Here is a 26,763-nt window from a genome sequence, read left to right as displayed (position 1 = left end):
TATGAAGTCCATCAGAAATACGTCCAAATCTCAAGGGGGCGTTTCATGGGCGTGTTCAGGGCGTTCCTAAGACTTAGACATCTTTCAGCCATAATGGAACAAAACAAAAACGTCTAGGACTTTTTGAGCTAGACCTACCTGTTTTTATAACAAATAGCTGTAGTGGGAATTGAACCCACTTTTCCAGGATCAAGGTCTGCTACACTAACCACTAGGCTACTCCTCACAAGAGGTGCCCCAGATGACCACTGGAGGGACTCAGGGATCACCTCCACTTACTCCTCCAGTGGTCACTATCCCCCTCCCACCCCCAGAAAATGTGATTAAAAATATTACTTGCCAGCCTCAGATGTTATACTCAGGTCAATTAGAATAGCATGCAGGTCCCTGGAGTAGTCTAGTAGTGGTGCAGTGCACTGCAGACAGGTGGACCCAGGCTTCTACCTCCCCTTACTTGTTACACTTGTGGAGGAAACTGTGAGCCCTGCAAAGCCCACCCGAAATCTACTGTACCCACATATTGGTGCTCCCTTCACCTGTAAGGGCTATGGTAGTGGTGTACATTTGTGGGTAGTGGGTTTTGGGTGGGATTTGGGGGGCTCAGCAGACAAGGTAAGGGAGCAATGGTGAGATGTGTACCTAGGAGCATTTTATAAAGTCCACTGCAGTGCCACAAGGAGGCCCTAATGCTTTCCTGGGATGCCACTTTTCCACCATTCTACCTGATGCCAAGCTTTCTATTTTTTTTTTTTTATAACATCTGAGCCTTGTGTCTATTTTTTATCATTAGATTTGGGTTTTGAATTCAGATCTAGAGATGAAAAGGAGGTCTGATTACATATATCTAAATACCAGAGTGCTATTTTTCCATACTTCATAGCAAGAGTGTACATTCCCTAATTACCTGTCCCAATGCAACTGAAGCTTTTACCTCCTCAGTGCATGTAAATAGTTTCATCCCTGTGTGGATTCTCTGATGCCATGTGAGGCTTTCTTAGCAACCAAAGCATTTACCACACTCAGGACATGTAAATGTTTTCACTCCTGTGTGTGTTCTCTGCTGCATTGTGAGGTTTACCTTCTGCCCAAAGTTTTTACCAGACTCTATACATGCAAATGGTTTCTCTCCCGTGTGGACTTTCTGATGCACTTTGAGATTTACATTACAACCAAAGCATTTACCACACTTAGAACATGTGAATGGTTTCACTGTATTGTGGATTTTCTTGTGTCTTTTGTATGTTTTACATTTGGATGTTTTTTTGTTTGAAAATGGACCAAAAAATAAAACATCCAAATCACAAAATGTTTTTCCAAACACCATTTTCACCAGGAAAAGATAGATGTTTTTTTTTGTAGAAAATGACCTTTCCTGTTCTGATTTTGAACGTTTAACAAAAAACATCCAAATTCAGACTTAGATGTCATATCCAAAAATGCCCCTTGTGCATTTGACTTCCCCAAAATCACAAGGAGCTACAGTGGGAATCAAACCCCTGTTGCTAGGATCAAAGCCTGTGCACTAACCATTAAGCCACTCCTCCTCTATTTTGGACATTTTGCATTTGGACATTTATGTTGAAAATGGACCAAAAAATACAACGTCCATAGTATTTTAGAAAAAAAAAAAAGATACACGTTTTTCTTTTTCATAAATGACCTTTTTTCCTGTTCTGGATTTGGACATTTTGTGTAAAACGTCCAAATTCAGACTTGGATGTCAAATCGAAAATGCCCCTCCACGTCTCTGAATGTTATGTTCTTGATTCAATAGCTATTGCATAAAATCCTTCATTTGAACAATCATTACAGAAATTTGCATTGCACACATTTCTTATACATGATGGTTGAGGTGTTGCAAAACATTATGAAATTTATATGTAGCATTTTGATATCATGCTCTGACAGATACCTGGAAAACACTAGCTTCAACCCTAACACTTGTTCCTCCCCCCCCCCCCAACCCCGACCCCGACCTAATGGTACTCATGTCACTGTTCCCTTCCTCCTACTGCTGCTGTGCTTCTACCACTGCCTCCTCCAAGCTGTCTTCTTTGATCAGCTGACCCATGTGGCCTGATAAAAGCAGCAACATTGAGAAGAAGGGGACAGCAGAACTGGTGTCATGTGGGATCTGAGTGCTAGGGTTGCTGTTTCCAGAAGCCTCCCGATCCTGATTAGCCATGGGAGACAGATCTTTGGCAGGGTGCATGTGTGTATTCCACCATTTGCCAGAAGACACTTTTTCCTGATAAGTGTACTAGGGAAAATTTTATAAACAACTTGAGTATACAGAGCAGCATTTTACATGCTCAAGTAAGTAGGTGCTTATAAAATTATAGTGGGATATACATGCATAAAGTAGGAAATCAGAAAACATGGCACCTATTTGCAATATGGGTGTGGGGATTCCTGAGAGCGGAGAATGAGTGAAAATGGGATTGGTGCTTATGCACATACTTTTAAAAATGTGTCAGTTTGAACTGATTTCTACTGGCACATACATGTACAGAGTTACTGGTATAGCCTTGGGTGAGAGCTTTAGGGAAGACATGGAGGCATATGTTTCTTTTATTAACTATATACAGCATTAACCCCTACAGCAATGAAAGTTATACTGTGTAAGCAGTGCTTTTTTTGTAGAAAAAAAGGTGCCGGTACTCATTATGGCGGGGTCACCACACATGGCTCCACCCCTATCATAGCCACACCCACATTAACCACACCCCCTATACCAGCCATGGCGCATATAAACAGACATCATTGAAAATATTATAGTACTATAGGAGAAAAAAATAAAGTGATTTTTTTCATTATAAATAATCTCTGTAAGCTCTTACAGCTCCAGTATACCCAGTGCAAAATAAGACAGCCAATGTAAATTCTCAAATTGGACATAATTACAAACACTAAAATGAAAATAAAATGATTTTTTTCTACCTTTGTTGTCTGGTGACTGTTTTTCTTTCCATATTGGTCCCAGTCTGTGATTCTGCTTTCTTTTCTTTTCGCTTAACTCTTCTGTGCCATTTGTCATTTTTGTCTCCTTTTTCTTTGCTTTCTTCAATATTTTTCAGGCTCTCTCTCTGTCCAGATTTAATTCATTCTTACTATCCATTCTTTAATTTCCTTCATCTACCTGTGGCTTTTCATCTTTTCCTCACCCTTGTTCTCCCCATGCCCCTTCCTCTTATTCTCCAGTCTTTCTCTATTCCCCTTTTCCATCCAGCAGCTCTGCTTTCTCTCCCCATCCTTCCAGTGTCTCCCCTATTTCTTTCTGCATTCTTCCATCCAGCATCTTCCCTCTCTCTCTCCCCATCCTTCCATCTGTTTTCCCCCTCTCTCTCCCCATCCTTCCATCTGTTTTCCCTCTCTCTTTCCCCAATCCTTCCATCTGTTTTTCCCTCTCTCCCCAATCCTTCCATCTGTATTTCCCTCTCTCCCCATCCTTCCATCTGTTGTTTTCCCTCTCTCCCCAATCCTTCCCTCTGTTGTTTTCCCTTTCTCTCTCCCCCCAATCCTTCCCTGTTTTCCCTCTCTCTCTATCCCCATCCTTCCATCTGTTTTCCCCTCTCTCCCCAATCCTTCCGTTTTCCCTCTCTCTCTATCCCCATCCTTCCATCTGTTTTCCCCTCTCTCCCCAATCCTTCCATCTGTTTTTCCCTCTCTCTCCCCATCCTTCCATCTGTTTTTCCCTCTCTCCCCAATCCTTCCCTCTGTTGTTTTCCCTCTCCCCAATCCTTCCCTCTGTTGTTTTCCCTCTTTCTCTCTCTCCCCAATCCTTCCCTCTGTTGTTTTCCCTCTCCCCAATCCTTCCCTCTGTTGTTTTCCCTCTTTCTCTCTCTCCCCAATCCTTCCCTCTGTTGGATTCCCTCTCCCTGCCAAGTTTGGCGCGAAGACGCAACGCACGCGGCACCAGCCCCTATTTCCGGCCGCTGCTGCTTCTCCTGTTGTTGAGCAGCAGCGGCCGCTACACAAAGAAAAAGAAGATTAAAAAAAAATTGAAACCTGGCTGAAACGCGGCACCCCGGCACTGTAGACAGCCATTAGGCATTGGCTGTTGCCCCGCAACCGCTCCTCCTCTTGCCTTATGTCACTGCCCCTGGAGGAAGACCCCGGAGGAGCGCAGTGACGTAGAGGCAAGAGGAGGAGCGGCTGCGGGGCAACAGCCAATGCCTAATGGCTGTCTACAGTGCCAGGGTGCCGCGTTTTTCAGCCAGGTTTGAATTTTTTTTAAAATCTTTTTCTTTGTGTAGCGGCCGCTGCTGCTCAACAGGAGAAGCAGCAGCGGCCGGAAATGGGGGCTGGCACTGCGTGCGGGACATGGACTCACGGGGCGGGGGGAGCAAAAAAAAAAGGTGCCGGTACGCCGTACCGTTGCGTACCGGCACAAAAAAAGCACTGTGTGTAAGCCTCATCGGTGCAACTCGTGGCTAGAAACTTCAAGCATTTACGACGATTATAGCACCAACATCCTCAGTGGCTCCACAGAAAAATTAAACATTAAATCTCAGTACAGTGCATTCCGCTTAAGTGCAAGGGTTTGGACCAAAGAAATGCATGCAGTTAACCGGAGCGTGCACTTAATCGTTGTGACCCAAAGAAGTTTGACATCTGATAAACATATGTACAGTGCTGTTTATTATTATACGTACAGTATACAGTCTCCGTTAACTGACATTAGGCTTACTTGAAGTAATCAGTTATAGTCCTCTGTACACTATTGTGTCTGTGAGTTCCATTGACTACGTCTGCCAGATGGTAAAAACTGTCATAGCACTGACATCCAGTGGCCTCCAGATAGGCCCGCATGGTGTTGAGACTCTCCAGCGCTCTTGCAAAAGTGACAGGTGGAGGTTGTTGAATTTCGTCAGCATGTGCCTCACTGCTCATTTCATCCTGTTTCATCATCAGCCGTTGTTGCCTGCGTGTAGGCGCATATCTCCACATCAGTGCTGTCATCAGCTGTTTGTAGATCGTAATCAACAGCTACGTAGCGATGAAACTCCTCTTCAGTAACACCGGCTGGGATGTCAATAACCTGTTCATCTGACATGTTTGCAACAGCTACATCTGTTTCATCCCTCTCCACATCCTTAACAAAGCTTGCCCGCTTGTAGCAGTTCACAATGGTTGCCTGTGTAACATGATTCCAGGCTTCTTTCTGCATATGTAGGGAATCCAACAGTGATAGATTACGAGCCAGTTCAACAGCACATTTATCCTTGCCAGTCTGGTCATCCATAACGCTCATCAGACGATGTAGCACAAGAGCCCGATAATGTTGTTTGAAATTGGCTATTATGCCCTGATCCATAGGGTTGGATCAGAGAGGTAGTGTTTGGTGGCAGGAAGACCACGTTGATGTTAGACAGCCTGACATCATCCTTGTGTACAGCACAATTATCACAAAGTAACAAATCTGACGCCTTTGTGCCTGCATTCTAGTGTCTAACTTCTTTAGCCCCTGCTTCCAAATTTCCCCAGTCATCCATGAATTTGTGTTAGCCTCGTATGACACAGGAAGTCGCTTAACTTTCTTGAAGCAATGGGGCTGTTTGCTCTTTCCATTGATGAGGGGTCCAACTTCTCTCTCCTATCCATATTGCATCAAAGGAGGATCGTCAGTCGTTCCTTCGACGTTTTACCTCCAGTAGTTTTGGCATGCTTGAATGCAAGTTTTCCATCAGTAATTGCTCGCCAGTAGAGACCGTTTTCATCATCACTGAAAATGTCACGAAGTGCAAACTCATTCAAGATGGTAGGAAGAACTGAAACAACCCAATTTTCAGCACCAAAGTCATCAGCGTCTTTTTTCTCACCATGCTGTTTCTTGAATTTTATGTTGTTCCTCTCCTTCCATCTTTCCAACCATCCAACAGTGGCTTTGAATTCAGTTAGTCCAAGACTTTCAGCTAGCTGGTTAACCTTCTCCATAAGCAGTGGACCACTGACAGGAAAGTGTCTGCTCTTGAGAAAACCACGAAGAAGAGCATCTTCTACCTCCTCAGCTTTTCCCGCCCGTTTTCGTTTCTGTTGTGGATTTGAATTGTTTTGCCAGTCTTCCAGAAGCTGGTCTTTCTGCTTCAAGACACGTAAAATTTGATTGGGATTGACACCATATTCTTTAGCAATAGATGCTTGACTTTGTTTGTTTTCTAATTTTTTAAGAACTTCTATTCATTTAGCCAGTGTTAAAGTCTTACAGTTCCGCTGCCGCGATGACAACCCTAGTATATACTCTAACAAAATTTTTTCGCTTATTCTGCCTGTAGCAGTTAAAGGGGTGGTAAATTTGAAATTTCGTTGGTTGTCACGCGCCAATCAGCTTCCAGATTCCGTCCGTTTGCTTATGCGGAGTCTTTCCTGCAGAGGAGTGGTCTTAAACCATGCATATAAGCGAATCTTGCACTTATCAGTGGTGCCCTAAACCGAAGTTTGTCCCCATAGAAATTGATGGTGCCAAAAACGGGACCGAAGTACGGCATGCAGTTAAACAGATCATGCACTTATCCGATGTGCACTTAAATGGAGTGCACTGTATTTGTATTGTGGTTCAAAAGTTCCCACTGATGGTTTTTATAAATAAGTTATTTTAATAGAAATGTTTAAATACCCATCTAAACGTTGCACCACTGCTGGGCTGGGGACAGGATCTGACATGATTCATGTTTCGCTCATAGATCTGTTTCAAAGAAGTCCCCTTAATGCAACTTCAGCACCAGCTTCACTGGTTAGTGCCTTTCTTGCCTAGGCACCCTGTTATATATGTATCCCTTTGTTCAGGAACACCATGTTGTATCTGAGGGGTTACGCACAAAAAATATTACAGAGTACCTAAAAAAGATTGTGTTATTGGTGTGTCTGAAACTAGAAACATTGAGCCATAGAGGACAATCCATTCTATCTCTGAAGATGAAAGTGCATGCTACTGCCCCTGACGCAGCCCTTTAGGAGGGCGAAACACAACCGTGTTGGGCCTGTTTTAAATAATGTTGTGAATACATATTTCTCAACATCGCCATTGGCGATTTGCATCAATGTTTCTAGTTCCAGACACACCAATAACACAGTCTTTTTGAGGTGCTCTGTAATAACATGAGGGCATGAGACAGTAATGGTATGGTGTGGTAGAATGATGTGGACAAGATAAATGTAATGGTATGCCAGTGGCATAGCTAAGGGTGGGCCTAGATGGGCTGAGGCCCACCCAGTCAGCAGCCCATGAGGTCCCCAAAACTCTTCAGTGGCAGTGCCTCACTACTCTCTCTCCCTCTTTTCCACTCGTGGCCTGGCATCTGCCCGTCTCTCTCTGGAATCCCCCCTCCCGGTCTACCTCAGAGCTACTGCCGGCGGCAATTCCTATAGGCATCCTGTGCCGGCCCTGCAGGATGCTCTCTATCATGTCCTGCCTTCAATGATGTCACTTCTTGTTTTTTTGGCGGGAAAGTAGTAGAGAGAAGCCTGTAGGGCCAGCTTAGGTTGCTTACAGGAATTGTGACAGGCAACAGCTCTGAGGTAGGACCAGGTGAGGGGGTGCAGAGAGAAACAGGCAGATGTCAGGTTAATTCAAATACAAAAATATATTATGAATTCAAAGAAGATACTTTTTAAAAATCCAAGTGTTCAGCCACAACTGGAGGTTTTTGTTTTGTTTTTGCTTTTTGGAAGTATATGAACCTTTTATTTGGATTGCACTAATCTTTTGTATTATTTCACAGGCATCCTAACAAAACCAGATCTAATTGACAAAGGAACAGAAAATTATGTTATGAAGATCATGAGCAACTCTGTGATCCCCTTGAAAAAGGGCTACAAGATTGTGAAATGCCGTGGGCAGCAGGATATCAGTGACAGTTTGTCAGTGAAGGATGCAATACAGAAAGAGGAGTCCTTTTTCAAAGATCATAAATATTTCAGGTAGTATGAATGGCAGGCAATTTATTTATTTGAAAATAGCTATAGACCACCTTCCTAGCACCGCAAAAAGTGTTATCACCAAAGCTTAACATGGGAAAAAAGGCCTACCACAGAATACATTAAAGCGTTTGTCGGTAGTTCGCCTCTTAATGCATGCTAATCGTGCACAAATTAAAAAAAATATTTTTCGGGGAGTGAGTGTGGAAGCGTTATTCAGCTAACAAGTTCATATTAGCACTTCCTAACTAGAAGGTGGTAAGTGCTTCCATGTTTTTTTGGCAAGGATTTACATATTTAAAAAAATAATAATAATTAATAAATCTTTATTATACTGCCACACTTAGCGCCCTGTTTACTAAGGTACACTAGCGATTTTAGCACATGCTAAAAATTAGTGTGCACTCTGTAGACATCCATAGGAATATTATGGGCATCTATACAGTTAGTGCATGCTAATGCATAGCACACACTAAAAGAGCTGCCACAGCTCTAGCACAGCTTAGTAAACAGGGTCCTAAATCTGGGCTTACCATGCAGAACATCCTGTGTTAGTATGCACTAAGCACAGATTTTGCTGTGGCATAGTAAAAGGGCATCTAATAAAATTCAAAAAATAGTTAATCTTGATATATTAGAGGTGAGTAACTACGGTCCTCGAGGGCTGCAACTCAGTCAGTTTTCCAAGATTCCCACAATAAATATGCAAGAGATTTATTTACATGTGCTGCTTCCATTGTATGCAAATAGATCTCATGCATATTCATTATGGAAATCTTGAAAACCTGACTGGGTTGTGACCCTTGACGACCTTGGTTGCCCACCCCTATAATATATATATATAATAAAAATAAACAATGCAATATAAAAAATAAAATAAACCAAAATCAATATAAATGAACAGGATGGCACAAATAAGAATATAAGAATTGACATACTGGTTCAGACCAAGTGTCTATCAAGCCCAGTATCCTGTTGCTAACAGTGGCCATTGCAGGACACAAGTCAGGATCCCAACATCCAGGGGTTTCCCCATGTCCACCTTAATAATAGTTTATGGACTGGGGGTCACGTGATGGCAGCGACCTGAATGGATGCCTAGCGGCTTCTCTCCTCTCCCCTGCCATACAATTCTGCTTTGCTATTCTCCCTGTATCGGACTCCAGGAAATATATTGTTTATTATAGATATAAAAATAACAATACAGCAAAATACAAAGCAAGTTATAAAACTCTGTACACTATCAAAATAATGATTATTATACCAATAGATAAATGAATACATATATGAGTAATTACAAAACTATAATATCCTGAAAAAAGATTACCAACACTTAGCAGCAAGTTCAGCTAACCACAGGTCCTGTTATAACCAAAGTTGCAGGTAAAACCATAAACTAGCTAACCTTCAACTATAGGAAGGAAACTCCTGCTTCTCTCACCCTTCGCAGTCCGTAGGTTCCTGACTTCCGGTGATGAATCGGATTCCTGTTTTGAGACTCTAGCAGGGTGGCTGTGGAATAAAGTTCCAAGGTCCTTGTTCTGTGCACTGGTTCGCAGTCTTTGTGGAAGCTACAGAGCCGCAAATTAACTGACCTTGTAAGCTTTTATCACAAGGATTTCAGTTCACTGGTGTTTGGGGAAAAATCAGTCTTTCTAGTTCCTCTGAGAGAGATCTATCCATCAACAAAACTTCTTTTCTCTTCCTCTTTCTTTTCTGTCCAACACTGGCATCCCTCTCGGTCCAGGTGACACTTATGGACCAATCATAAACAGAGTACCTCTGGCCAGCAGAATTCACGGTCATGACAATGAGAGGCCTTGTGATTCCAGCAAAGAGTCTGTTATCAGTCACAAGTCTAATGGTAGCAAACTCCCTCATGATTCACAGATGCTGCCATAGACTCTGTCTCGATGAGGTATGCTTCCTCGCTTTCCCAGGAGATAACTGGGGGTTAGTTTACAGTAAACAATATGTTCTTGGATGAAGCCATCACAGCTATGTAGAAAGCTGGTTTCTGATATATTCAGGCCACAGGCTGTAGAATCCATATTAGATCAGCAAAAGATGGTTCAGGCTTAACAGGCCTCTGACCAGCAAAAGTGAGACAGCAGGAAAAGACCCCTATAGCTCCCCCCGCACCCCCTAGAGATGGAATTAACTACAAGGGAGTCTATTCCATCGCCAACCTAAATAACAATACAATTAGACCGGTTAGAACCAGGACTCATGATCAAGACTATAGAGAGCATCAAAATGTGAATATAACAGCAACCTCAAAACTAACACTCTTTAAAATGAAAATTAATACAGCAAATACATGAATACTAGAATAAATAGTATGGTATTAGTAAAATATCTTAACACATGAAACTATAATCAAAATCAAATCATATGGTACTACATAATGCATGACAAAAGCATCAGCATAGATTAGTACATACAGTGGGGGAAATAAGTATTTGATCCCTTGCTGATTTTGTAAGTTTGCCCACTGACAAAGACATGAGCAGCCCATAATTGAAGGGTAGGTTATTGGTAACAGTGAGAGATAGCACATCACAAATTAAATCCGGAAAATCACATTGTGGAAAGTATATGAATTTATTTGCATTCTGCAGAGGGAAATAAGTATTTGATCCCCCACCAACCAGTAAGAGATCTGGCCCCTACAGACCAGGTAGATGCTCCAAATCAACTCGTTACCTGCATGACAGACAGCTGTCGGCAATGGTCACCTGTATGAAAGACACCTGTCCACAGACTCAGTGAATCAGTCAGACTCTAACCTCTACAAAATGGCCAAGAGCAAGGAGCTGTCTAAGGATGTCAGGGACAAGATCATACACCTGCACAAGGCTGGAATGGGCTACAAAACCATCAGTAAGACGCTGGGCGAGAAGGAGACAACTGTTGGTGCCATAGTAAGAAAATGGAAGAAGTACAAAATGACTGTCAATCGACAAAGATCTGGGGCTCCACGCAAAATCTCACCTCGTGGGGTATCCTTGATCATGAGGAAGGTTAGAAATCAGCCTACAACTACAAGGGGGGAACTTGTCAATGATCTCAAGGCAGCTGGGACCACTGTCACCACGAAAACCATTGGTAACACATTACGACATAACGGATTGCAATCCTGCAGTGCCCGCAAGGTCCCCCTGCTCCGGAAGGCACATGTGACGGCCCGTCTGAAGTTTGCCAGTGAACACCTGGATGATGCCGAGAGTGATTGGGAGAAGGTGCTGTGGTCAGATGAGACAAAAATTGAGCTCTTTGGCATGAACTCAACTCGCCGTGTTTGGAGGAAGAGAAATGCTCCCTATGACCCAAAGAACACCGTCCCCACTGTCAAGCATGGAGGTGGAAATGTTATGTTTTGGGGGTGTTTCTCTGCTAAGGGCACAGGACTACTTCACCGCATCAATGGGAGAATGGATGGGGCCATGTACCGTACAATTCTGAGTGACAACCTCCTTCCCTCCGCCAGGGCCTTAAAAATGGGTCGTGGCTGGGTCTTCCAGCACGACAATGACCCAAAACATACAGCCAAGGCAACAAAGGAGTGGCTCAGGAAGAAGCACATTAGGGTCATGGAGTGGCCTAGCCAGTCACCAGACCTTAATCCCATTGAAAACTTATGGAGGGAGCTGAAGCTGCGAGTTGCCAAGCGACAGCCCAGAACTCTTAATGATTTAGAGATGATCTGCAAAGAGGAGTGGACCAAAATTCCTCCTGACATGTGTGCAAACCTCATCATCAACTACAGAAGACGTCTGACCGCTGTGCTTGCCAACAAGGGTTTTGCCACCAAGTATTAGGTCTTGTTTGCCAGAGGGATTAAATACTTATTTCCCTCTGCAGAATGCAAATAAATTCATATACTTTCCACAATGTGATTTTCCGGATTTAATTTGTGATGTGCTATCTCTCACTGTTACCAATAACCTACCCTTCAATTATGGGCTGCTCATGTCTTTGTCAGTGGGCAAACTTACAAAATCAGCAAGGGATCAAATACTTATTTCCCCCACTGTAACTTGATACTGAAAACAAAGATATTGGAGTGGAGAAATTAAGCAGGGGCATTCTCCACAAAATCTTGCGATGTCAGAGTCAATGGTGGTGGACCTTGATGAATGATGCAGCATAGAAGGACAACTTCCAGCACCAAGAAGACAGCAAACAGGAACAAAATGGTCCATAAAATGGTGATGATGGAGAGTCTTAAAACATAAGGAGTGGACACAGTTCAGGAATAAAGTCAATAAGATGTCTACAAAACACATCTAGAACTTCAATTTCAGGAACAATTGGATCTGTGGCAAGGTAAAATTAAAAAATAACAAACTCCCCCAACACAAACAACATTCTTGGGAAAAGGAATCCAAAAGTCAGTACTAGACCATGGAAAACATGAGGGAACAAAGGAAAGAAATGTTCAGAACAACAAGTGGATTGGGAAGCAGAAAATCAGGAATATCTTGAAGAATGACACCAGGTATGGGAACAGAGTCAATCAATTTGGAAACAGCTCCAATCAACATGAAACCCAGGTACAGAATCTTCAAAATTTGTTTCTGTAGCTAAAAAACAAAGAAGCTATTCTGCTTCATTGTTAGTTTGGGTTATGTCAACAATTCATACATCCGGGACAACGTGACTTGGGTGACATGATCTCAAGATTGATGTGGACCCAAGTAAGGGAATCTTCATCTTGAGAATTTTCTTTAGGCAAATTTAGTAAGCCACAGATGAAGCCATTTGCCAACTTGGCAAAAATGTCATTTTCTTAAGCCTGGGTCAAAATTTGAACGTGAACACCTTGTCATCAATGTGGTATTCCTATGAGGTAGTCCCTTGATCAAAGTGGGGTTTTCTACCTCTAGCGCTACTTTCGAAGTTCTTTTGGGCAAAGGCAAATGTGTAATAAATTCATGGGCTAAATGAGTGACAAATTCACGGGCATAAGTACTGAAGTATTGCCATACTGGGACAGACCAAAGGTCCATCAAGCTCAGCATCCTGTTTCCAACAGTGGCCAATCCAGGTCACAAATACCTGGCAAGATCCCAAAAAAGTACAAAACATTTTATGCTGCTTATCTCAGAAATAGTGGATTTTCCCCAACTCCAATTTAATAATGGTCTATGGACTTTTCCTTTAGGAAGCCGTCCAAACCTTTTTTAAACTCTGCGAAGCTAACCACCTTTACCACATTCTCTGGCAACAAATTCCAGAGCTTAATTACACGTTGAGCGAACAAACTTTTTCTCAGATTCGTTTTAAATTTAGTACTTTGTAGCTTCATCGCATGCCCCCTAGTCCTAGTATTTTTGGAAAGCGTAAACAGATGCTTCATGTCTACCCATTCAACTCCACTGATTATTTTATAGACCTCTATCATATCTCCCCTCAGTCACATTTTCTCCAAGTTGAACAGCCCTAGCCACTTTAGCCTTTCTCATTTTCGAAAGAGATGAACGTCCAAAAAGTGACATAAATTGGCACTTGGGACGTCCATCTCACAGAAACGTCCAAATCAGTATAATCGAAACCGAATTTTGGACGTCTTTCTCAGAAGTCCGTTGAAAGAACATCCAAATCTCAAGGGGGCGTATCGGAGGCATGTTCAAGATGGGACTTGGGCATTCCTAAGACTTAGATGTCTTTGAGCCATAATGGAACAAAGCAAAAACGTTCAGCACTAAAACTTGGCGTTTTGAGCTGGACCTGTTTTTATTATGAATAAGGCACAAAAAGGTACCCCAAATGACCAGATGACCACTGGAGGGAATCAGGGATGACCTCCCCTTACTCCCCCAGTGGTCACTAACCGCTCCCACCCCCAAAAAGTGTGGTAAAGAACATTACTTGCCAGCCTCAGATGTCATATTCAGGTCCATGACAACAGCATGCAGGTCCCTAGAGTAGTTTAGTAGACTTCAGACAGGTGGACCCAGGCCCTTCCCCCCCTACCTGTTACAATTGTGCAGGAAACTGTGAGCCCTCCAAAACCCACCAGAAACCCACTGTACCCACATATAGGTGCCCCCTTCAACCGTAAGGGCTATGGTAGTGGTGTACAGTTGTGGGTAGTGGGTTTTGGGGGGCTCAGCACACAAGGTAAGGGAGCTGTGTACCTGGCAGCATTTTATGAAGTTCAATGCAGTGTCCACTAGGGTGCCCGATTGCTGTCCTGGCATGTCAGGGGAACCAGTCTACTAAAAATGCTGGCTCCTCCCACGTCCAAATGGCTTGAATTTGGACGTTTTAGACTTGGACGTCTCTGTTTCGAAAATGGCCGAAAATCAAAGACATCCAAATCGCAAAGCATCCAAATCCAAGGACGTCCATAGTATTTTTGAATACAAAAGATGGACGTCCATCTTTTTCGAAAAAGACCTTCTCCCTGCCTCGGAATTTGGACGTCTTTGTAAAACGTCCAAATTCCGACTTAAACGTTTCTTTCGAAAATGCCCCTCCACATCTTTTTTGAGATGTGGCGACCAGAATTGGCACAATATTCGAGGTGCAGTCGCACCATGGAGCGGTACAAGGGCATTATAACGTCCTCATTTTTGTTTTCCATTCCTTTCCTAATAATACCTAGCAGTAGCAGCACTGGATAAATTCATATCATTAATTCTGTACAACAAATGAATAAGTAACAACATCTACTTACCTGTCATTATTTCAAAATGAAAACACGTCTGTGGAACAATTGAGAAGTGGCACAAATGGCCATGAGGTCCAACAGTAACTTTATAACCCAGTCCTTGTCAGGATGATAATGATGGTACGGTTGGTACTTACTGGTAACATGCAGGTCAGTAAACCCACAATCATAGGAATCTCCAATAATCAGTATACAGCAAATTTTCAAACATTGTAAAAATACAAAATTTCTCAATGAAACATTCTGGTGAAATACCATCTGCTTTTACAAATGATATGAACCTTATGCTGCTGAAAAAGTGAACACACTCAGGGGTCCTTTTACTAAGCCGCAGTAAAACGTGGCCTGCGGTAGTATGGGTGCATGTTTTTGCCGTGTACTGGGCCATTTTTTACCATGACTGGGAAAAAGGGCATTTTTTAATGGGCCAGGAAATGGGCATGCGCTAAAATTAAAACTAGCACACACCTATTTATGGCCTGAGCCCTTACTGCCATCCATTGACCTAGTGGTAGGGACTCACGAGCTACTCATGTGGTAACCATGCAGTGAGTGCCAATGTGGCCACGATGCCGATTACTGCCGGGAACGCCCCCGTGGTAGAAAATAGAAAAATATTTTCTACCACAGGAAATAGTGCGCGCCAACTTTGGAATTATTATCGGGTGCCCAAGCTACCCCGGAAGTAGTGCCGATTTGGTGCGCTCTACCTATGCATTAGCCTTACTGCTGCTTATAAAAGAACCCCTCAATGCCGTAACTATAACATGGAAGACAGTTGAAGACTTTCTTCACTTCTCCTTGACGGATGACAACCATATTGATCATTCCAATTCCTCTTAGAGTTAACTGTGCTTTTACTCCATTTTACTCCATTTTGTTAACATTCATTGCAACGTTTTACTTCACTTTATGCACTTGTAAATTATGTTTACTTATTTCTAAATGCCAATAAATAAAGTGAATTTTTTAAAAAGGTGTTTAAATATAGGTGACCTGAAATAGAATGAGGGGGTTAATGTATTTGGGTTTTTGTTTTGTATTTTGCAGCTCTCTTCTGGATGAAGGCAAGGCTACCATTCCCATTTTGGCAGAAGCACTGACAACTGAACTTGTGAATCACATTTATGTAAGATGATAAATATTTCTCACATTGTATATTTAACTGCTCATTGTAGCTTCAGTGCTTTTCTACCTGGAAAGGATGTCTGAAGCAGCTGATTCAACTTTAATGTTTGAACACTCTGAGGTTTATATATGAATATTCCATGACATATTTTGCTTCTGGGAGTTTGGGTGAAATTGTTTTTTCTTACAATGTAAAACTAAACAAGTTGAAAAGGTATATTTTGCCTTTGGGACCAATGATTGCATGAAGGTGTCTTTAATGCAGCAGTGACTTGCTGTTAGCTGGCTCTTGGATCCGAAATCTCTAATATCCATACAATAACTTTTCTCATTTCTTGGATCTATGGAATTGTCTATAAGTGCCCTGTTATATTACCTTCCATGTTTTGCATTTTACCAGAGGACACTCAAATCTGCAACAGAGTAGAGACACCACAAGCCATAGAAATAAATTTGAAATTATCTAATTTGAATTTGATGAATACTATGATAATTTAAAGTATAATGCAAATAAATTACAATCATGCATTTTGGGTGCAAAAACCTAAGGGAAATGTACATGATAGACGAAATAATGATATGCACCTTATAGCAGAGTGAAAAAAAAGCCTTACAACAAGGGGTCATAATATGAGGTTGGAAATATGTAAATATAGGAATTATTTCTTCACTGAAAGGGTGGTGAGATGGAATATATTCACTGGAGGAGATAACATTATGAGTTTCGGTATCTATACATATAAGACATAATCCAGCTTATTTTCGAAGATCGCCGGCCATCTTCCGACACAAATCGGGAGATAGCCATCCATCTCATGAACCCGGCCATATCAGTATAATCGAAAGCCGATTTTGGTTGGCTCCAACTGCTTTCCGTCGCAGAGCCGGTGAAAGTTCAAGGGGGCGTGTTGGCAGGGTATGGAAGGCTGGACGGGGCGGGAGAGGGCGTGGTTAAGACATGGCCGGCTTTGGCCGATAATGGAAAAAAGAAGGGCGTCCCTGGTGAGAATTTGGTCCGCTTTATTTGGTCCCTTTTTCTTTTTAGGTCCAAGTCACAAAAAAGTGCCCGAAGTGCCCAGATGACCACCGGAGGGAATCGGGGATGACCTCCCCTGACTCCCCCAGTGGTTACTAACACTCTCCCACCCTAAAAAAACCAACTTTATAAACCTTTTTTTGCCAGCCTCCACGCCAATGTCATACTCCAGTCCATCGCAGCAGTATGCAGGTCCCTGGAGCAGTTTTAGTGGGTGCAGTACACCTCAGACAGGCGGACCCAGACCCATCCCCCCAATCTGTTACACTTGTGGTGGAAAATGGGAGCCCTTCAAAACCCACCTCAAACCCACTGTACCCACATGTGGGTGCCCCCCTTCACCCCTTAGGGCTATGGTAGTGGTGTATTGTTGTGGGGAGTGGGTTTTGGAGGGGCTCAGCACCGAAGGTAAGGGAGCTATGTACCTGGGAGCAATTTCTGAAGTCCACTGCAGTGCCCCCTAGGGTGCCTGGTTGCTGTCCTGACATGTGAGGGGGACCAGTGCACTATGAATCCTGGCCCCTCCCATGACCAAATGCCTTGGAGTTGTTTGTTTTTGAGATGGGCACCCTCGGTTTCCATTATGGCTGAAAACCGAGGGTGCCCATCTCTACAGCTGGCGATCTCAGCATTTGACCCAAATGTTGAGATTTGGGCGCCCCCCAACCATATTATCGAAACAAAAGATGGACACCCATCTCATTTCGAAAATACGATTGGCCCCGCCCCTTCGCGGCGCCATCCTCGGAAATGGGCGCCCTTAGAGATGGGCGTCCCCGATCGAAAATGCCCCTCAATTTGTATTAGATCCAATGAATGTGAAGATGCCACTTCTTGGTTCCATTGCATATGTTTTGGAAACTTAGAGGCCTTTTTACTAAAGCTTAGTGCAAGCTAACAGAATCTGCATGCACTAAATGCTACATGTCCTATTTTATACCCATGGGTCACATGGTACTTAGCACATGCTAATATCTGTTAGAGCATGCTAAGCTTTTGTAACAGGGCCCCTTAGACAATTGCAATGAATACACAGTAATTTTTTATTTGATCAATTTAAGCTCATTGTGCAATCCTATGTACTTAAGCAATTAGATTATCTTAATTGGTGTCACCACAAATTACATGTTAGACTTCAAACTCTTCAGAATACTGTGGCTAAATTATTATGTAATGCTAGTAAATTTGATTGAGTTAGTAAATACCTTCAAAAATTGCATTGGTTGCCAGTAGAATTTCATTCCTTATTTAAACTCATGTGTCTGGTTTTTAAATTAATACATTTCAAGCACCTTTTATGTGTCATATGATAGTGTTTCCAACTATTTTTTTTAGAACATTACACTTCAAACAGCAACTGGCATTGCATTTACAAATGCTAAGGGAGTAAGATTTAAGAAAATTTTGGTACAATCTCTTTTATATCAAACGGCTTTGTTTTGGAATGAATTACCACGTAAATTAAGATATCAGCATGATTATATGTGGTTTTGCAGAAAACTGAAAACCTACCTTTTCAAGAAGTTTTTGAATATCTAAACCAAATACAGATGTATTATATAATGTTACACTGTGAATGTGAGTCTTTTTATAAAACATTTTCCATGGGTGTAATCTTTTTCATTTAAAATAGAAGACTACAAAAAGGACATGACTCGGTTTTTTCGCCTTGCTTTTCTCTTTTCTCACTAACATGCAATACTTTGTCTTGTACTGTTGAAAGATAAGATCCATTAACTTGCTTGGATTTCTCAACGCCATTTGAAGCTAAACATGACTAAAACTGAACTTCTCGTTTTTCCCCCTAAACCCACCTCCTCTCTTCCCCCATTCTCTTTGGGCTCTCACATCCTCCCTGTCTCCTCGGCTCGTAATCTTGGAGTCATCTTTGATTCCTCTCTCTTCTTCTCTGCGCATATTCAACAGATCGCCAAAACCTATGGTTTCTTTATCTACAACATTAGCAAAATTCGCCCCTTCCTTTCTGAATACACTACCAGAACCCTTATCCAAACCCTTGTCACCTGTCGCTTGGATTATTGCAATTTGCTTCTCACTGGTCTTCCACTCAGCCATCTCTCTCCTCTCCAGTCTGTCCAAAATTCTGCAGCACAGCTTATTTTCTGCCAAAATCGTTATACCCACACTAGCCCACTCATCAAGTCACTTCACTGGCTCCCTGTCTGCTTCCGCAAACAGTTCAAACTTCTCTTACTGACCTTTAAATGCATCCATTCTGCAGCCCCCCATTACACTCTCATCTCTCCCTACATTCCTCCCCATGAACTCTGCTTACTGGACAAATCTCTCTTGTCGTCCCCCTTCTCCTCCACTGCTAGCTCCAGACTTCGTTCTTTTTCCCTTGAGGCACCTTATGCCTGCAATAGACTTCCTGAGCCTGTACGTCTAGCTCCATCTCTACCTGTTTTCAAATCTACCTGTTTTCAAAACCCACCTTTTCACCACTGCTTTTGGCTCCTAGCCACTACTCAATTGCCCTCCCCTTGTTCCTTCTCACCCACTACTTCCCTCACTCTTAATTGTCCTGTCTGTCTGTATTTTTAGATTGTAAGCCCTTTTGAGCAGGGACTGTCTCTCTGTGTCAGTTGTTCAGCGCTGCGTGCGTCTGGTAGCGCTAAACAAATGCTAATAATAATAATAATTAACTTTTACTTGGGAAACAAAGAAAAGGATTTTGGGGCAATTCTACCAATTGGCCCCAAGATATAGGTACTACAATGGGGCACATTTAGCGTCAATTCTATAATGGCTTCTGGCGCACCTATGCCACTGTAAAATACTAGTACAAAGCCTCTTAGTTGCATCAGAGGTTAAATGTGCCAACTAATGTCCTGTCAATGGCTGGTATAAGCTGGCATGCCTAAGTGAACCATGCAACGCATACAACTGATAGTATTCTATAAACGGCATGGCCTGTGACATGCCCATGCTCTGCCCACATGCACACTCCCTTGCAGTTCCATGCTAAGTAACTTATGCACGCTAGTTAAAGAGTAGAACCTAGCACTTAACTTTCCATTATTGCTGACAATCATGCACATAGGTGCTAGTATACAGACACACCTATCAGTACATAAATTTAGCTCCCAGCTTACAGAATTACCATTTTTAGTCTCTATGATTATTTGTTGGGATTGGTGTCCACTCTATAATCTAATGGATATAGTGGTAGCAGACACAGCATTAGAAATCAAAAAGCCATGGGAAAAGCACCAAAAATTCTTGTGGGAAAGCAAAAGTAAAGAAGAAACCAAGTACAGTCTGCAGTAAGCAAGAGGAATTGAAAATGGGCAGACTGCATGGGCCTTAAAGAAACTATATACTGTTAGATTCTACATTTCTTTCTTTTTCAGAAATCTCTACCTGATTTGAAAAGACAGATAAACAGTAAAATGAGGGAAGCAATGGAAGAGTTAGAATTCTATAGAACAGAAATTCCGGAGTCAGAGGATGCTGTGTTTGAGTACCTTATGAGGGTAAGTCACAGATAATATACTGTATGATTTCAGGGCTAAGCATAGAAGGCCGTAAAACTTTGGCAATTAAATCCTTTAAAAAAAATTCTTGCTTATTAGCAACTGAATGGAATGCTACAAAATTATCAGTAATTATGAAGGCCATTGACCTTGTGTATCAATCATAAAAAGGCATACTGGGGCATTCCAAAAACATTCATGCTGCTTTATGCTTTTAGCAGGTGTAAGTTAGATGTGGGATTCTCGTCAAATGCTATTCTATAAAGGATGTGTTCCCTTTATAAAATAGAACATAGGGTTCAAGTTTTTCCTTAAAGTAAAACCTAAATGCTGTTTAATAAAAAGACCCATAATCTGCTATGTATAATTTCCTAATGTACTTCAAAAATCAGGACAAGAGGTCAAGATTGAAACAAACACTTGTAGGGGGTAATTTTATAAGGCATTTCTGTGAGCAAAACAATGTTTAAATTGCCTGAGCTATATTACCAGGTTAGCAGGGATTCTTCCTTTGATCGGGTCAGCTGCTTGGGGTGTAATGCGGCGGGCGTTTTCCCCGGTATACTTGCATTACTATAATGCTACCTGGAGAACTTCTACTCCTGTCCAAGGCCATTTAGCCTACATTAAGCTCAGTTGCGATACTGCTGTCACTTACTTGCCGATTCCTGTTGGGTATGTCAGTGCTAGGACTGTTATGAATAAAGCTGTGATTATATGAGATTGAATTGGTGCTAATCTTGGAGACCTGGCTGCTACTAACTGATGTTTGTACCCCGGGATACAAGGTCCTTCACCAAACGCAGGATAGAAAGAGAGGAAGTGGGGTAGCAATTATCTATACGTCTTTTTTCAGGGCTGAATTAATTTTGAGCCTTAACTCTTCCACTCTCAAAATTATTGCTTGTAACAATAATGACGATTCCTTTTCTGATTCTGACTTGTCCTCTTCTATCGTCCACCGGGTAGTTGGCAAGCTTCATTGGAGGATTTTTCAGAGTTTGTTTCTAGTATTTGCCTGCAGTTTGCCAATCTGTTGCTGATTGGGGCATCAACCTTCATTTGGATAATTTTGTGGATGCAAGTTCAAGAAGTTTTTATGATTTTTTTTAGCTTTCTGGCAATTTCTCCAGCCACCTGCATCATCTTCTCACTGCAGAGGCTATCTACTGAATCTTTTTCCCTATAGGTTTTCCAGTCTGGATAATTTTTTTGTTGATAACACTGGGTCCCTGTCCCTTGGTCTGATCATGTGGGCTTGGGTTTACTCTTTATTGGAGGGAAACTTCTAGAAACACAAGGCACCGAGATGCTCTTTCATCTTATTGTATGCGGGGTAAGATTGATATTGTGAAGTTCTGGCCTGTAGTCTTCAATAGCCAGCAGTTCCCCCTGGCTGACTCAGAAGATTTTATGTCCAACTGGGTTGATTTCTGTGGTTCTATCCTAGATGACATTGCCCCGTTTCAGATCAAGATTAGACCAACACACAAGTTCTCGCCATGGTTCACTCAAGATACACTTCTTATGAAGCTTGAGAGGCAATGGTCGAAAGCTCACACAGATAAGACTGAATTGTTGTGGAGGAGTGCTCTCAGATACTATAAAAATGTTATAAGGGACGTGAAAAAACATTATTATAGTAAACTTGTGGGTGGTGATACCTTGAACACTAGAAAGCTTTACAACCTGATTGGTACCCTATTCAATACCAAGGATCTCTCAATCGTTTAAATGTCTCCTTCTGCTAGCTACCTATTTCAAACAAAAAATCTTGAAGATGAGAAATGGTGTATTGTCCTTTGGGGGTGATCTGGAGGAATTTCACGGAGTGCTGGTCTCTCCGAGTGGAGGTGTTAAAGTTGATAGAATTTGGTCATCCTTCCAGTTGCCTACGTCTGATGATGTTAAGTCTGTTTTACTAAAATATTCATCTTTGCAATGCGCCTTGGATGCTTGCCTGAATTACCTTCTGTAAATTGCTCCTGGCCTCTTTATTGATCTCTTTACTTCCATGTATCTTTTATGTTGCCACATGGACTTTTTCCTGCAAAGAAGGGTTCTATTATGTTGACTCCAATTCCAAAAAAACATTCATGCTTCCAGGAGTGATGCCACTAATTACAGACTGATTGTTTCTTTTTCCTATTTTGACTAAGGTAATGGAGGGATTAGTGGGCTGCAGCTCATGGAACTTTTTTCTACCTTCTCCCTTTTGCATAGCTCACAGTCGGGGTTCAGACTGTGTTACAGCACTGAAATGGTGTTAATCACTCTTGGGCCACATTTCAGGACTGAAGTTAGCTTAAAACGGAAAATAAACAAAGCAGATTGTTAAGAAAAAATATAATTTATTAATGAAAACCAAAAATTATATATATAAAACAGTCCGACACAGGCCGTGTTATATCATTTCTCCGAGGACAAGCAGACTGGATATTATCATCAACGCATGGGGTCGTCGTCCGCGATGGCCCAGGAGCTCCGAATTTAAAGAAAAACTTTTTAAAATTTTCTAGAGACAGCGCAACGGGCACAGGGACAACACACCACGCATGCGTGAGTGACTTCCCACCCGCGATGCCCGCCCGCTTCCCTCAGTCTCTTTTTTTTCCGCTTCGCAAAGAGGGGTTATTTTTTTGATCGCTCCTCACGTTTGTGGCCCAGGAGACGTTTTTTAGTCGTGTTTACGCGCTCTGTTGTCCTTTTTTGCCACCCTTATTGGATTTTTTTTATATCCTTATTTTCGTAGTTTTTTCGAGTTTTCTAAGTTTCCTTTCTCCTCCGATCACGGCCGCTTTTAGGCCGCCCGGTCGCATTGCTTTTTCCTGTTTTGTGCCTTTTTGCTGGCACCATTGAGTCGTTTGATTTTTCGACCGCTATTTTTCCTCCCATGTCATCAAGGACTCCCAGTGGCTTCAAATGCTGTTCCTGCTGCAACCGGACCATCTCGTTGACCGACCCTCACGCTTGGTGTCTCCAGTGCTTCGGGCCTGACCATTTACCAGCTTCATGTAAGCTTTGTAAATTGATGAAAAAAAGGACCCAGGTGGCTCGAGAGGCTCAGCGCGAGAAGCTTTTCCAAATCGGTCCGGTCCTTCAACGTCAGCATCGACATCGGTACCGAGGTCGACAGCATCGACATCAGCGTCGAGGGAGGCGGCATCGAGAGTCCAGGTAATTGCTGCCGAGAGACCTGTTACAGCTGGGAGCAGCGAGGCATCGAGTGGGTCTCCATCCGTCTCGAGGTCTACTGCTATGCAGGCCCCCCGGGACCGACCTGTCGGACCCGGCCCCAAGGAGGTGTGAGGATTCCAAGTCCTCCTCATCGGTACTGAGGAGTGTCGATGACGGGCATCGGGCGAAGGCTAAGAAGCATCGCCATCGATCTCTTTCCCGTCACGGTACCGAGAGCTCCGGGGAGCCGAGGAAGTCGGCACCGGGAGGACCGCTCACCCTCCATTCAGGAGGTTCTGACGCATCGGTCGTCTGGCAGCCAGGTACTGGTTCTTGAACCTCATCTGATTCTGGCACCGACTCCTGTACCAGCCCCACAGCTTGTTCCAATGGCAGCCCTCGATGAGTGTCTCCGGGCCATGTTTCCAGGACTTCTGGAGGGGATGATGCGTCCTTCTGCCTCAGTACCGCAGGTGCTTGAACCTATGGTACCTACTGGAGACGGCGTCTGGCCCATCTTCTGCGCGGAGGTCCCCGCCCTCGGTACCGCTTGCGGTGCCTGAGCCGGTTGCCACCCGGGTGGACTCTCCCTCGACGTCGGTGGAGAAAGCTTCGCCGGAGTCCAGGTTAGGGTCCACTTCTTGACGGTCTTCAGGAGGGCATCGATCCTCGAGGTCGAGGCAGGCTCGGGTTCGGGCTGCTGTTCGAGAGCTATTGTTCGACAATGAACAGGAGCACTCATGGGGAGAGGAGGAGGACCCCAGATATTTTTTTTGAGGAAGATTCTCAGGGGCTTCCATCTGATCCCACTCCACCTATTGAGGTTAGACAATCTCCACCTGAGTGTCTCTCCTTTTCATCTTTTGTACGGGAAACGTCTAGGGACATTCCTTTTCCCATGGAGGCTGTGGATGAGCCCAGGGCTGAGATGTTCAAGGTCCTGGATTATCCTTCTCTGCCAAATGAGGTTGCAACGGCCCCCTTGCACAATACACTCCGGGAAGTGATGTTATGAAATTGGTCTTGCCCTCTATCTAACTCAGTGGTCAACAAGAAATCCAAGTCCCAGTACAGAGTCCACGGTGAGCCTGTGATGGTGAAGGCCCAACTTCCTCATGATTCCATGGTGGTGGACTCTGTTCTCAGAAGATCCAAGAGTACTAGGGACTATGCCTCAGCGCCCCCGGGCAGAGAGTCTAGGACTTTGGATTCTTTTGGGAGGTGTACGTATCAGGCCGGAATGCTCGCGGCCAAGATTCAAATATACCAGCTGTACACCAGCATCCACTTACGGAACTCAATAAAGCAACTGTCCAGTTTAGTTGAAGCTCTTCCTCCTGAGCTTGCCGAGCCTTTTCACCAGGTGGTCAGGCAGCAGAAGGCGTATCGTAAATTCATGGCCAGGGGAGCTTTTGATTCTTTTGATGCTGCATCCTGGGCGGCTACTCAAAGTATGGTGATGCGCAGACTCTCCTGGCTGCGTGCCTCGGACCGGGATCAGAAGACCCAGCACCGTATGGCAGATGTTCCTTGCTTCAGGCCCACGACAGACTAGCGTCAGATGCCTTTCTCCATCACTGGGGGAGGGGTCTCCTGTACGCGTATCCTCCCATTCCTTTAATCGGGAAAACTCTGCTAAAACTCAAGCGAGACCGCGGAACCATGATTCTGATAGCACCTTACTGGCCTCGTCAGATATGGTTCCCTCTTCTTCTGGACTTGTCTTCAGAAGAACCTTGGAGATTGGACTGTTTTCTGACCCTCAGGACGAGGGGTCGCTTCTGCATCCCAACCTCCAGTCTCTGGCTCTCACAGCCTGGATGTTGAGAGCATAGAAATTGCCTCTTTAGGCCTTTCGGAGGGTGTCTCCTGAGTCTTGCTTGCTTCCAGGGAAGATTCCACAAAAAGGAGTTATGCTTTTAAATGGAGGAGGTTTGCTGTCTGGTGTGACAGCAAGGCCCTAGATCCTTTCTCTTGTCCTACACAGACCCTGCTTGAATACCTTCTACACTTGTCAGAGTCTGGTCTTAAGACTAACTCAGTAAGAGTTCATCTTAGTGCAATCAGTGCTTATCATCAGCGTTTAGAAGGTCAGCCTATCTCTGGACAGTCTTTAGTTGTTCGTTTAATGAGAGGTTTGCTTCTGTCAAAGCCCCCTGTCAAACCTCCACCAGTGTCATGGGATCTCAACGTCGTTCTCACCCAGCTGATGATAGCTCCTTTTGAGCCACTGAATTCCTGCCATCTGAAGTACTTGACCTGGAAGGTCATTTTCTTGGTGGCTGTTACTTCAGCTTGTAGGGTCAGTGAGCTCCAAGTCCTGGTAGTTCATGCTCCCTACATTAAATTTCATCATAAAAGGGTAGTCCTCCGCACTCATCTTAAGTTCCTGCCGAAGGTGGTGTCGGAATGCTATCTGAACCAGTCAGTTGTCTTGCCAACATTCTTTCCCCGTCCGCATACCCGCCCTGGTGAGGACAAGTTGCATACCTTGGACTGTAAGAGAGCATTTGCCTTTTATGTGGAGCGGACAAAGCCCTATCGACAGTCCGCCCAGTTGTTTGTTTCTTTTGATCCCAGGTTGCCATCGGAAAACGCACAATCTCAAATTGGCTAGCAGATTGCATTTCCTTCACTTATGCCCAAGCTGGGTTGACTTTGGAGGGCCATGTCACGGCTCATAATGTTAGAGCCATGGCTGCATCAGTGGCTCATTTAAAGTCAGCCTCCATTAAAGAGATTTGCAAAGCTGCAACGTGGTCATCAGTCCATCTCACTACTGCCTTCAGCAGGATACCCGACGCAACAGTCGGTTTGGGCAGTCGGTGTTACAGAATCTGTTTGGGGTTTAGAATCCAGCTCCACCCTCCTAGGCCCATTTCTGTTCTGTTCCAGGCTGCACTCACTTAGTTGTGTTTGTTTTTAGGTCAATCTCAGTTATGTCCTCGCCGTTGCGAGGTCCAATTGACCTTGTTCATTGTTTTGAGTGAGCCTGGGTGCTAGGGATACCCCATGCGTTGATGATGTCCTTGTAGCGCTATAGAAATGCTAAATAGTAGTAGTAGTAGTACCTGTAGCAGGTATTCTCCGAGGACAGCAGGCTGGACATCATCACAACCCTCCTTCCTCCCCTTTGGAGTTGTTCTTTCTAGTTTGCTTGTTATATAACTGAGGGAAGCGCGCGGGCGGGAAGTCACTCGCGCAGGCACAGTGCATTCTCCCCGCACCCGTGGCGCATTTTCTAGAAACTTTTTAAAGTTTTTCTTTAAATTCTGGAGCTCCTGAGCCGTCGCGGACGACGACTCATGCGTTGATGATGTCCAGCCTGC

At 43.5% G+C, this 26,763-nt stretch overlaps 1 protein-coding gene across 1 annotated transcript in view; it reads left to right on the top strand.

The window, feature by feature from the left end:
• Positions 1–26,763, top strand: part of LOC115470562 (interferon-induced GTP-binding protein Mx3-like) — a 155,614-nt gene that overhangs the window by 47,457 nt on the left and 81,394 nt on the right. Inside the window, exons 6-8 of the mRNA XM_030203821.1 lie at positions 7,722–7,920; positions 15,647–15,725; positions 20,135–20,257. Coding sequence (XP_030059681.1) covers positions 7,722–7,920; positions 15,647–15,725; positions 20,135–20,257 — 401 coding nt within the window. The remainder of the gene's footprint in view (positions 1–7,721; positions 7,921–15,646; positions 15,726–20,134; positions 20,258–26,763) is intronic.

This window comes from Microcaecilia unicolor, chromosome 5 (genome assembly GCF_901765095.1).
Source record: "Microcaecilia unicolor chromosome 5, aMicUni1.1, whole genome shotgun sequence".
NCBI lineage: Eukaryota > Metazoa > Chordata > Amphibia > Gymnophiona > Siphonopidae > Microcaecilia > Microcaecilia unicolor.
The sequence above is the reverse complement of the archived record's forward strand: the minus strand, read 5'-3'. Positions and strand labels throughout refer to the sequence as shown.